The 13,172-nt window shown below is 42.3% G+C and overlaps 1 protein-coding gene across 4 annotated transcripts in view; it reads right to left on the bottom strand.

Moving 5' to 3' along the window:
* FAM81A (family with sequence similarity 81 member A) overlaps nt 1–13,172 on the bottom strand; it is a 62,565-nt gene that overhangs the window by 17,595 nt on the left and 31,798 nt on the right. For all 4 annotated transcript variants that reach the window (XM_044764792.2, XM_070500683.1, XM_044764791.2 and 1 more), the window contains exons 4-5: nt 10,088–10,206; nt 1,197–1,326 (exon numbers count right to left, since the gene is read on the bottom strand). In XM_044764792.2, coding sequence (XP_044620727.1) covers nt 1,197–1,326; nt 10,088–10,206 — 249 coding nt within the window. The remainder of the gene's footprint in view (nt 1–1,196; nt 1,327–10,087; nt 10,207–13,172) is intronic.

Consider the following 13,172-nt stretch of genomic DNA (forward strand, 5'->3'; position numbering starts at 1 on the left):
CCGCCAAGGTGGCTGCTAGTCACAGAGAATGGAATTCTCACAGCTTACAGAATCCATTAAGGTCCCAGATTTACCTCCGTATCAACTTAAGTTACCAGAAAATATAATTTGTAAACTACATCCCTCCTACTCCTTTTTCCCACTACCTACCCAATTCCCTTGTCATTTTACTAAACTTTAATATATAACTAGTCCTATATGAAATGTCTTTATTTTCTGCAAAAATTATGATGTTCAATGTTCCTTACTTAAAGAGTCATAGAACAAGCATTTATCAGATCTAGAACAAATAAAAACTATGTCTCTTTTTATTAACTTCTAGATGAATTTTACTTGGCTTGGCTACCGGGAAGCTTAATTATCTCCTCAGCATCTATTTTCTGATGTAGTAATTCTGTCCTCACTCAATCTTTGAAAAAAAAATTCTTGAACTTGTCATGTTATTCTCTTTTGTCCGTGGTTTTATAATATCTGTGCTTTTCATATAGGTAGATTCAGATCCTTATTGGATATAGTCAGGACACAAGTATTTCTAATCTAATGAATTGACCAGATAACCCATTTTACTGGAATGATCTCTCTTTAAATGAAGACCAGGAGGTAGGGTAGATACAGTGGGAAAGTCCTAGAAGACAGGCCCCGTTATGGGAAAGAGAAACTTTTAAGTGGCCAAAAAAACAAATTATGAAATGCCAAGAGTTTTGCTTTGTGACATGAGTGTGTGAATTTGAAGGTGGAATACTCTCAAATTCATCGGCCAGCCTGCCCTCTCGCTTTCCTAGTTCTTTCCCACATACAGACTATGGGATGAGGTCGTGCATAGAATGAGTCCCAGTGAAGATAGTGACATTTCCTAACCAGAAATTGGGATGAGTGGCAGGTAAAAGAAGACTTGATATTTACTTGTGCAAGAGGTAGTTTTGGAGTTGTAATTTAGAATTTCTAGAACACACTGTTTTAGGAATGAAGGGAAAGAATCTTCAAAATTAGCACTACACCGACAATTCTTGGCAGTTTGGTTACCATCCCCTTGAAGGCCACTCCAGCGAAATAGAGCGAAGAAAGAAGTAAAGAAAAGAGATGCTCATGCTGGGGGCCCTAGCTAGTTTCTCCTGTCAGAACTAATCAACACCACGTCATTCTCAGCTAAAAACAAAATTATCCACTTTTAAAAGGCGACCTGAGACAAGTTGTACCTGTCCCTCTGCATCTTTGATTTTCGTTTCCAAGATGAGTTTGGCAGCCTGCTGCTCTTTGTTCAAGTGCTGGAGCCCCTCATAGGTCGTTTTGTGCTCTGCGGAGAGTCTGGCTATGCTGGCGTCACATCTGTCCAGACAAACAGCAAGGCTAACTCTCATTAAAGTTTAAAAACAAGTGCTATCACACACCATTAAATGCATGACCCCACTCAAAGAAACTGCACTATGAGTCACTCTTTTTAATAGAGGTTAGAATGAATTCAGAGGGCTGCCCTCATTATGGTTTTTCAGTTAAACCACAGGGATGTTGCTTAAGACTACAGATGTCACCATCGAAGTAGCGAAGGCTTTACAATGCTCATGAGTACAAAACTGAATGTGCAGTGAGAGCCCAATTGCAAAAGGCTTACATCATGGGCCAGGGGTGGCCTGTCGCTCTTCGGGACCACCTCTGCCCTTGCAAGTTCGGAGCCTCTTTGGATTTTGAAGCCAACTTGTACCACATTTGAGAGTACTACACCTAACCCTTCATCCAATCACCTGTAAAGCCGCGCGCCTCGAGTGGGCCCAGAGCAGGGGAAGGCTCTGAGGCTGCTCCAAGCTGCAGTGAAAGCTGCTCTGCCCCAGGGCCCCACAACGCGCCAGCCCCAGCGCTGCTCAAAGCCTCTGTGGCAGACAAGCGGTGCGGGAAGCCTCTGTCCAGCCCTCACAGGAGAGTCACAGAATGGACCCCTAGGGATAGAGCAGAGTTCTGCCCTGTTCCAGCACATTCATTCCTGCTTTGAGAAGTAGCTGCTGGCTTGCTACTGGGCTCTAGTCGAGACTGCATGCCTAAGCATGGGACCCTCAGCGACCACGCAGTCTGGGCACCAACCCTGAACACCACGCCACACAGGTGGGCACGGAGCAGCACTCCATCTTTGAGGGAAAGGGGTACACACAGACATCAGGCGTGAACAGGTCCTGAAGGCATAAGTAGGTGACACAAGCCGGACTCCCATGGTGTCTGCACCTGCTATTGGGCCAGCTTTCCTTCCACTCACACCTGTGGCCTCTTGAGGAGCTCTTGACCAGGTGGACTGAGGGGGGAGGGTCAGGGCTGGTTCACAGATGGTCACTCCCAATATGTTCGCATCTTTTAGAAGAAGACTGCTGACACTTAAAAGCCCACTCAGGAGTGGCCCAAAGGGTATTAAGGAAGGGAAACCCTCACAGTTGACAGACTGTCAAATAACATATCTGGGGGTTCATTTTCCCAAGAATAAGAGATGGCAGACATTCACGGGAATTGGATAAAGGCAAAAGATCTAGATAAACCATATTGGCGGACTGGTGACAAAGGGAAGAGGCACATAAATGGGTCACTCAGAACTGACAGAGCATTTCTGCTTCTTGTGAGTGCACTCTGTATCACAGGGGCAGAAACCCCAAAACTGTACTTCCCAGCCTCCCTTGCCCGCAGGGTTCTCACTTAGATTCCGCCAGTGGGAGGCATTTATGTGAGATTTGGAAGGTGGAAGAGAAGGAGAAGCCCTTTCCTCCCCTAGCAGCAGAGGGCAGACAGACACACAGGTGAACTGCAGATGTGAGGTTTACAGCCACTCCCAGGCACACTCAGGGCCAACCATTCACTTCCCTGCTATTGGCAGCTAAGATTATCAGTGGCTCCTTTCTGTGATTCTCGCACTTCCTGTTTTCCTGAAAGCCAATGACAGCTTCCCTCACTTTGCTCCCCCAAATCTCCCAATGGTTTTGCAAGTTCTAATTTCCTGTATTAAATCCCTTGCTGCTAAAATACCTAGAGCGGTTTCTGTTTTCCTGACTGAACTTGATGCATATGGTCATTAAAATTTTACAAAGAAGCAAGCAAAATATGAATCAACTACCTCTGGATCATGTGTAATTTTTATCTTATTTTCCACTCTTGTCTAAATTGTACAACTTTCCTGCAATACATATGTGTGATTTTTATAATCAGAAAAAACAATTACACAGAGAAAATATTTCAACCAACAGCCAAGAATGTGTTACAATTTTATGAAATATGCACTATCCTACCTTCTTTTCCTAGGCCCCCCATGAAGCAGAAATGAGGCTGGAGTACAAGCAGGCCAGAGCTGGAGATATGTGGGATAGACCCACTGTCATGAAAGTGAGGTCAGGTTCAAGGCCTCCTGCAGTAGATGTGAAGATGCTGTGGTTGGAACCCCAACCCATAATTCAGTCAGTCAGTCAGTGAGTATTTGTAGAATGTCTACTATGTGTCAGATACTATTATACAAAATAGGGATATAGGGGGAGCTTTTTCTCTCCAATATATACACTGCAAATTTAAAAAACATTCTTATGCCACTACTGTCAAATGTTATTCAGCTTACATGTATATTTTTCTATTATTGATGGAGATTACGTTTGACATCTCGTTCTTGTTCATCATCCCCCTGATTCAGTCAAAGGAGTTCAGAATATTGGGAAGTTGCTGAACAAGTCATTATAAATACACACAGAGAAGAGCAAGCCTGTGGCTAGTCTCACTTTCAGAAAATCAGCTGTCGACAATCTTCCTAAAAGCCCTGGGGATGTATTCTTTAAGATGGATATCTGCTCTGAGGCCTGAACAAGGTGCATGAACTACTCCCTAAATGATTCAGACACTGAAAAGAGCCTCACTCACTACCTCACATAGAATATTTGCAGCCAACTTTCAAAAACAGCATATTAATGGACTAAGATTAAATTATATCCTTCCAGAAACTAGAGAAAATAAAATATTATGGATCTATAGATTCTAAGCCATGAATAAAGATTAAAGAGCATGCCAGTGCTTGGCAGACTTTCTAATAAGCAATGAGATTTAACCAGTTTACCAATCACTTTGTATTAAAACGTTGCAAATTAAAACTACTACCTGGTCTTTCAGTTAAACATGGTGGACTGAACACATGCCCTTATACTGGCTCTCTCCTGAAAACCTATCAAGATGACACCAGATGAATAAAAAAAGGTATAAACTCCCAAGGACAAAAAAGAATGGATGAAAGTGGAAAGCAGACAGATGGTACAGAAGATAGAGCAAAGCATATGTTTTGCTACAGCTGGTGCTGTAGGCTTGCTTGGGCTCTGTATCTGAAAACCAATAGAAGTAAGAGAAACTTTTAGTCCCCACGAGGCAATAGGGGCAAGAATTGGCTCTACTTGTGACAGAATACAGGAAGCAGGGTAAGTGAAAGTATAGGCCTGAGTGGGCCTCTACCAGCTATGCATAGCTTAAAAAAACAAAAAACAAAAAAAGCTGGGATCAAATGAGTTTAAAATAAATGTGTTTAAGATACCCAAAAAATCATCCATCAGATTAACATCCATCGGAGAACTCTAAATTATTAAACAAAAACAGGCAGAGATGAAAAAAGAACAAGCGGATAAGAGAAAAAATTAGAAACCCTGGAAGTAAACATAGTTGCCTTAAAAGACCTGACAAACTCAAGACTGGACACGATTGAAGATGGAATCAGTCAATTAGAAGATAGTAGCAAGGAGCTCACTCTGAATGCAGCAAAGACAGAGAGTAATTTAAAACATGAAAAAAATAGTTAAGAAACAAGGAGGACAAACAAAGAGAACAGCTAACATAAGTCAATGAGGAGTTGAGGAATTCCAAAAGAAGGAAATGGAGAGAATGGCAGAGAAGCAATATTTGAGGTGTGAGTGCTGCCAATTTTCTAAGACTGAAGAAAGACATGAGTTTTAAAGTGTTCAGTGAATAAAAAGTGAGATAAGTCAAAATAAATAGAGCATGGTGAAATTCCAATAATCCATGATGAAGATAAAATCTTAAAAGACAGGTAACTTACCAAAGACTGACTGTTCGATTGACAGCACACAACAGATATCAAAAGACAATAGATATCACACAACTAGTGGGACCCACGACTAAAAGTACACAACTATGTACTGGGGGGCTTTGGGAGAAAAAGGAAAAATAAAATCTTAAAAAACCAAAGACAATAGATATCAGAAGATGATGAAGAAATATCTTCTAAAGATTGAGGGAAAATAACCAATCATCCAAGAATAGGTGCAAAATAAAGACAGTTTCACATACAAAGATTAAGAACTGTATTGCCCACAAACCCATACTGAAAGAATCACTAAATAACGTACTTCAGTAGGAAGAAAAGAGCACCCAGAGAGAAAGAGCAGGATGCAAGAAACAATCGTGAGCAAACTGAGAAAACTGTTGGAAAATTTAATTTATTATAGACTTTGAAGAAAGTAAGCTACCAGCTCAATTATTCCAACCTTCTTAAGTCCTTATTTAGTATTGACTCACATTTTCTTTAAGTTTAACAACTTGTTTAGCTCTGTCATTTTGTGAAAATGCTATAATCCTTTTTGTAAGTAACAGAAGAAAATTTATTAGGACAAAATTGTTTTAAAATATTGACAATTTTTATTTATTTATTTTTTTTTGGTGAGGAAGATTGGCCCTGAGCTAATGTCTGTTGCCAATCTTCTGCTTTTTACTTAAGGAAGGTCATCCCTGAGCTAACATCTAGGCCAATCTTCCTCTATTTTGTTTGTGAGATGCCGCCACAGCATGGCTTGACCAGCAGTGTGTAGGTCTGCACCTGGGATCCAAACCTGTGAACCCTGGGCTGCCGAAGCAGAGCATATGGACTTAACCACTATGCCACCAGGCTGGCCCCTGACTTAAATATTTTTTAAAATATATTTTAGGGCCACCCTGGTGGCACAGTGGTTAAGTCCGTATGCTCCGCTTTGGCTGCCTGGGGTTCACAGGTTTGGATCCCAGGTGCAGACCTAACAAGGCCCTCGTCAAGCTATGCTATGGCGGCATCCCACATACAAAATAGAGGAAGACTGGCATAGATGTTAGCTCAGGGACAATCTTCCTCACCAAAAAAAAAAAAATACATATATATATATATATACACATCACCTGAGTACCTATATAAATAATGGGGCAGACGGGGGGCAGGGAGCGGGGTGCAGGCAGGGATACACGGAGGGGTACCCAGCCTGCTGTCAGAAGACACACACAGTGAAATCAACTCTGGTGTTCTTATGTCTAAAACAACATTATTCTTACTTTCGAATGTTTCAGAAAAAATTTTATATATGAAAGAAAAATAGAGTAAATGCGACAAAATGTTAACACTTGGTAAATCTTGCAAATTTTCCATAAGTTTGAAATATTTTCAAAATATTTTTGAAAACATTTAAGAAACACATATAAAAAGGGGGAAGCAATATTGCTGTCTCTGCTAGTACTGAATCAAAGACATCATTCCTGTCTTTTCAAAAAAGCACTCCTAATATCGCTGCATGAACGGCACGACAGCTTTGGACAAAGAAGAATTTGCAATGACTCTAACCACTTATCCTACTTCATCCTAATGTTATATTATAAATGAACCAACAAATGGACTCATTCCAAATTTTCTCTCCAGATCTTTGGGCGGCTGTTAGCTCCCAGATATAGTTCTTGGTTGTGGCCATCAGGCGGCAGAATGACTCTACCCCTTGGCTGTTAGATCAGTGATGGCAGGGAGGTGGTCAGAAGTCCAGCAAGAGAGTCTCAAAGGTCTAGCAACAGACACGACTTGGGCAACATGCTTAAGCAGAACTTCTCTTACAGCTTGTGACACAGTGGCATAGTACACTGAAGGCAATGACATTTAAATCATTAAGTTACTCATCTTCCACATTATATGTATGTATACACACATGTATACATAATTATTGTATATATACATCATCAAGCCCTTAGTGCTGGTAATAATTTAATTGAACCAGACTCCAGAGCAATTTATGTCCCAAGGCATTGTCAAAAAACAGCAGAGCAAATTGCCAGCAATCAGTGGAGCCCAAGATTTGGGGGTGATACCAACAGGGACAGACAGCTTAATAAAAGATCAGAGACAGAGACAGTCAAAGAGAGCCCTGCCGGAAAAACTACCATCGCAGGGTGCCTGATCACCCTCTGAGTGGTGACAGCAGAGGCTTCATGTTGCGTGGAAAGTAGACATCCCCAAAATAGTCCAGCCAAGTCGCTAAACGAACAGCAAAAACAAGCCTGGGGCATCAGTATGCAGGATTGCTACAATATACTACCTAAAATGCCTGGTTTTTATGAGACACTCAAAGAACCAGGAAAATGTGAACTAAACACAGGGGAAAAAGCAAGCAAAAGAAACTGCCTATGAGAGGGAACAGATATCAGATTTAAACCACAAAGACATTCAGGCAGCCATTATAAATACAGGATGATTAAAGAAATAAAGGAAACACACTTCGCAAAGTAGAGGAAGGTGTAAGGACAGTGTCTGATCAAATAGAGAATGTCAATAAAGAGAAAGAAATTATTATTTCAAAAGGAACAAATAAACCCAATCAAGAAAATGAAAAGAAAACCCTTAAAACAGGGGAAAATCTTTTCAAGTCAGATATCTGATAAGAGAATTGTGTCCAGAATATATAAAGAACTTCTACAACTCAATAATAAAAAGACTCAATCTAAAAGTGGGCATGGGGCCAGGCCAGTGATGTAGTGGTTAACTTTGGCATGCTCTGCTTCAGCAGCCCGGGTTCGGATCCCAGGCGCAGACATACACATCACTCATCAAGCCGTGCTGTGGTAGTGACCCACAGACAAAAGAGAGGAAGATGGACACAGACGTTAGCTCAGGGCCACTCTTCCTGAAGCAAAAAGAGGCAGATTGGCAACAAGTGTTAGCTCAGGGCCAATCTTCCACACCAAAAAAATAAAATAAAATAAAAAATAAACTTTAAAAAGAAAATGGGCAAAGGATCTGTATAAACCATTCTCCAGAGAAGATATACAAATGACCAAGAAGCACATCAAATGATGTTCAACACCATTAGTCATTAGGGAAATGCAAATCAAAACCACAAGATACCACTTCACACCCACTAGGTTGACTATAACCAAAAAGACAGATAAACAGCGTTGGTGAGGATTTGGAGACATCAGACCCACAGACGGCTGCTGGCAACGTAAAACGGTGCGGGCGCTTTGGAACACAGTCTGGCTGTGTGTTCCTCAGAAGGTTAAACACAGAGGTACCCTATTACTCAACCAGTGCACTCCTAGGTTTATACATTCAAGACAAATGAAAACACGTGACCCCATAAAAACTTGTATGTGAATGTTCATAACAGCATTATTTATAATAGCCCCAAAGTTTTAATCTGATGATGTCCAATTTATCTTTATTTTTTCCTTTGCTCCTGGACTTGTTTACCTTGAGGGAGCTTGTGCACCTGCCTCAGTACACAGAGATTTCTCCTCTAAGGCTCTGACACCACGCACAGACCTCACAGAGGAAAGTGGATGTGGCTGCTGAGTCTTGGAAAAGTCAAGAAGCCAAACAATGTTCCAGCAGGAACAGGAAAGCTAAACTCCATGAGCTCTGCTTTGGGGGCAGCTGGAAGCTCTGTGAGCAAGTCCTGCGTAGGGCGTGCTGTGCTGACTCGGGAGCGTGTCTCTCCCCGCCGAGGAGAACCTGCCCTTCCGAGCTGGTCTCCAGGGGAGGATCAGGGCCAACTGGTACTCCCACCATCTCCATCCCCCACGGATCCATCAACACTGTGAAATAACACTTCAAATCGTACGGCAGCCTAGTAACTGAAGAATATCACTTAGAAAGTTCACACTCCTTCCATACAACCTCAGCAATGCAAGAAAGCCAAAATTTTGCCCCCAATTTTTATTTCACACTAGTTTATTTCAACAAGGCAAGTCTCATTCACATTCCAGGGGAAAGATGAATATAGCCACGAAATAAAGCAAAACCACGTGGTGCTCACAACAAACGATTTTGATTGTTTCAGAGTTAAAGCATTTGTTACAGAACAAGCTGGGCAGAGAAGTTAAGAAACTGCAGAAGAGAAAGGTAAATTCCTGAAGGTATTTCAAAATAATTTCTCTATTTTGTAATTTCACCACTGCTGCCCTGAGATATAACAACAGCTCCCACGTGCTGTATGCAGACTCCGTTGGGGGCACGGCACTGATGCTCTCACACCTACGGCCTCCCTTAATCTTCACCGCCACTCCGGTGACTAGGAGGATCCTGGGGGCTCTCCCGAAGTCGCTGCTCTGCCTGCAGCTCTACAGCTCTTCTAACTCCCCACCGCTCTGGAAGGTAGAACAGAGCTGGGGTTTCTTCTAACCCAATCTCCACAAAAAGGTTTCAAGTTGTTTCCATCCTATTACAGTGATTTCCCAGATCCTCAGTTCATCCAACAAACATTTATTGAATACCTACTGCTCCACAGCTCCCCGTAGACGTGCGCTTGACCCTTACCAGCAGCAGAGGGCAGGAGAGGCCCAGAAATGCCTTAGAGATGGTGCATCTCTAACAGTCCTGGTGACGCGGATGCTGTGGGTCCGCCGAGCACGCTTTGAATGGTGAGGGGCTAGAACCACATTTGTCATTGGAAAGCAAAATTTCCAGTCTATCACGGACCAATACTTTCAGAAAAGTAAATTCAAAATGAATTACAAAAAAAAAAAATTTTTTTAAAAGACATGCAAAATATAAGGCTCAACTTTGTATTACTGGATTCAACAAACGTAGTATGGCCCTACCACATTGCACGAGTCAGCTGGGCTCTCCCATCAGTTCTTTCCACAAACACAACTCCAATCGCAGAAACATGAGGAATCGTGGCACATCCACCCTCGGGTCTAACTTCCACCGTTCGAGCTCATGGGCTGAGAAAGGGATGGGCTAACACTGCGAGGCATTTGCCTGGGGCTTCACAAATAAATTCCCCACTGAAATGGAGTTGAGGCCAGCGTCCTTTTTGAGGAGGAGAGCCCCAACCATTCGCCCACCTACCTCGCCACTCTTCCTCGAAGATCTCCCAAACCAGAGAGCTGACGCATCTCCAGAGTCTTTAAGGCAGAATTCGTTCCGTAGCTAATGTTGTCCCGGGCACGGATCTGCTCCTGCAGGACCTGGACAACACAAACAACCACCAGGGGAGTCATCTGAGAATGCACACGCTCCCACAAAAGCATATTATACTCTTGGCAAAGAGACAGATGCTTTACTCCTTTCATAAGCAGCTCCTTTTTAACAGTCACCTGATACACACAGGCCCAGAGAAGCAGGGATCACGCCGGGACCAAGTCCCTTCATTTACCAATAAAAACACAGAGACTCCATGTCTAGTGACTTGATGGAGGTCCCCCTGCAGGAAGAGGCAAAGCTCCAACGAGGCCCCTGGATTCTCGGGCTGCAGCTCAGAGCTCTTTCCACCACTCCAGGCTGGGTTTTCTTTTTTTTTTTTTTTTGAGGAAGATTAGCCCTGAGCTAACTACTGCCAATCTTCCTCTTTTTGCTGAGGAAGACTGGCCCTGAGCTAACATCCGTGCCCACCTTCCTCTACTTTATACGTGGGATGCCTGCCCCAGCATGGCTTGACAAGCAGTGTATAGGTCCACACCCGGGATCCGAACCAGCAAACCCAGGCCACCAAAGCAGAATGTGCACACTTAACCGCTGCGCCACCCGGCTGGCCCCAGAAGTGTTGTCTTTGTTACTGTTTTAATTTTGGTTTTGAATTCCTCTTTGATCTAAGGATATCCAGGTATCCAAGGGTTACTTAGAATTATGTTTCTTCATTTTCAAGCAGTTAAGGATTTTTTGGTACTTTTTATTATTTATCTCTCATGATCAAAAAATGTGATCTGTAAAATATTTAACTTTTTGAATGTATTAAGGTTTGCTTTGTGGCACATGACTAATTTTTTAAAATGTGCCATAGTCATGCAAAAAATTATCTGAGGAATAAAAAGTTCGACAGTGCCTATTAAATTGAGTCTGCTGATCCCATTATTCATTTTTCCTCGGTCTGATTTACTTTTGTCCACTACATCTCTCTGGCTCTGAAAGAGGTATCATGAATTCGCCCACTGTGAAATATTTTCATTAAGCTCTCCTTGTATTTTCAATACTTTTTACTTTAGATATTTAACTGCCATTCTATGTGGCACATATGGACTTGTGATAAAAGTGACTATTATTACCATTATATAATAACCTTCTTCATCTGATCTAGTACTTTTAATACTAAGTTTCACTTTATCTAATAGGAATATTGCTACTCTTTTATACATAATAAAGCAAACATTTGCTTGGTCTCACTGGACACCAGCCCCTGTTCTAAGTGCTTCTGGTACGTTAACTCGTTTAATCCCCACAACCCCCCTTGAAAGAGGTATATTACTTGCCCATTTCACAGATAGTGAAATCTCTAAGCCATTAAGCAACTTGCCAAAAGCCACAGTCAGTCAGTGATGGAGCTGCGATTTGAGCCAGGGGGTCTGGCTCCATAGACCGTGCTCTCCCTCAGGACACCACGCTGCTTTGTGTGTTTCCATTCGTCCTTTCATCCCACTGTATGTTTTCAATGTATGTTGCTTTTTGTTGTCGCTGTTTCCTTCCTTCTTTATTTTGACCGGTTGAATCAGGTTACCATTCCTTGCAGTTTCTCCCCTTGTTAAGTGGGGAATGTTCCCGGACATTGCTATTCCATGAATAGCTACCTTCCCTTTCCCAGCATTCACACCTAAGCACACGTCTATTCCTGGCCCTCTTCTTGCACAGCTCGCCCTCTCCTCCACAGGAGACGCTCAGCACACCTCACGTCCACCCTCCTTCACCCTGCAACCCCAGGGGACTTATTTGGGAGGATTTTACTTTTCTCCCTCTTGCCCTTTCCCCACCCAAACTAGGCTTTGTTATAATAACTCATACTTTTGGTTGGGCTATAATTAGAATTTTGCTTGTAGAATGTCTCTTCTACTTCAATGTTTTTTTTTTTTCCTTTTTAGCACTCATTACCAGTCCCAGGCACTACTCGACATTCATTTACATGAAATGATATCGGTCTTTCTTTAGGAATCACTGATTACCCTTGTGCTTCTCCTTGTCATTTTCTCCTATCACAGGGTCTCTGTGCACACTCATGGTGTTTTGATTAGAGTCCTTTCTCTAGGATTTTCCTCGGATCAGGCACGTGGATGAACGACTGTCTGAATCCCTGCCATGTTGGTTCCTTTCCTCACCCTGAAGGCTGGGTGATATGAAAGGGTAGAGAATTCTTCACCTAAAGGCCTTTCCTCCCAGTGAACTTTGAGGCCGACAGAAAGTGTGATGCTTCTTCCTCTGTAAGTACCGTGGTTCATTATGCCTAGAAGCTTGTAAGGCTTTTTCTTCATCTTTGGAGTTCAGGAGTTTTATCAGAATAAATCATGTGCCACTTAACGACGGGGACACATTCTGAGAAATGTGTCGTCGGTGATTTCATCGTTGTGCGAACATCACAGAGTGCACTTACACAAATCTAGACGGTATAGCCTGCTACACACCTAGACCATATGGTACTAACCTTATGGGACCACCATAGTAAATGTGGTCTTTCGGTTCACCAAAATCTTGTTATGAAGCGTATGACTGTGGACGTCACTGTGGATCTTCTTTTCACTTTTAATTCAATTTTACCTGGAACTCAGTGAACTTTTCAATCTGTAAGCTCAGATTTTTCTTCAACTTGCATAAATTTGCTCCTTCTATGTAACTGTTGTTTCTTCTTCATCTGTTTCATTCTCTTTCTGGAACTCCTATTATTCACGCATTGAGCATCCTGGATCTGTCCTCCAAGTCTTCCATCTTTTCCCTCATGGTTTCTCTCTCCTCGTATTTGGCTCTGATGCTTCAGCCTTTGTTCTACTTTGTCTTGCAGGCATTTAAGTCAAGTCCTAAAAGTAACCATCCTTGCCTCTAGTTCATCTACTGACTTTTAAAAATTTGAGTTCAAGGAAGAAATTTTATGTTATAGTGGATCTTCTTAAATGCTCTTAGTCAGCGAGGGCTGCTATAGCGACACACCACAGACGGACCAGCTTATCACCCGTGA

The sequence above is a fragment of the Equus asinus genome, chromosome 2 (genome assembly GCF_041296235.1).
Source record: "Equus asinus isolate D_3611 breed Donkey chromosome 2, EquAss-T2T_v2, whole genome shotgun sequence".
Classification (NCBI taxonomy): domain Eukaryota; kingdom Metazoa; phylum Chordata; class Mammalia; order Perissodactyla; family Equidae; genus Equus; species Equus asinus.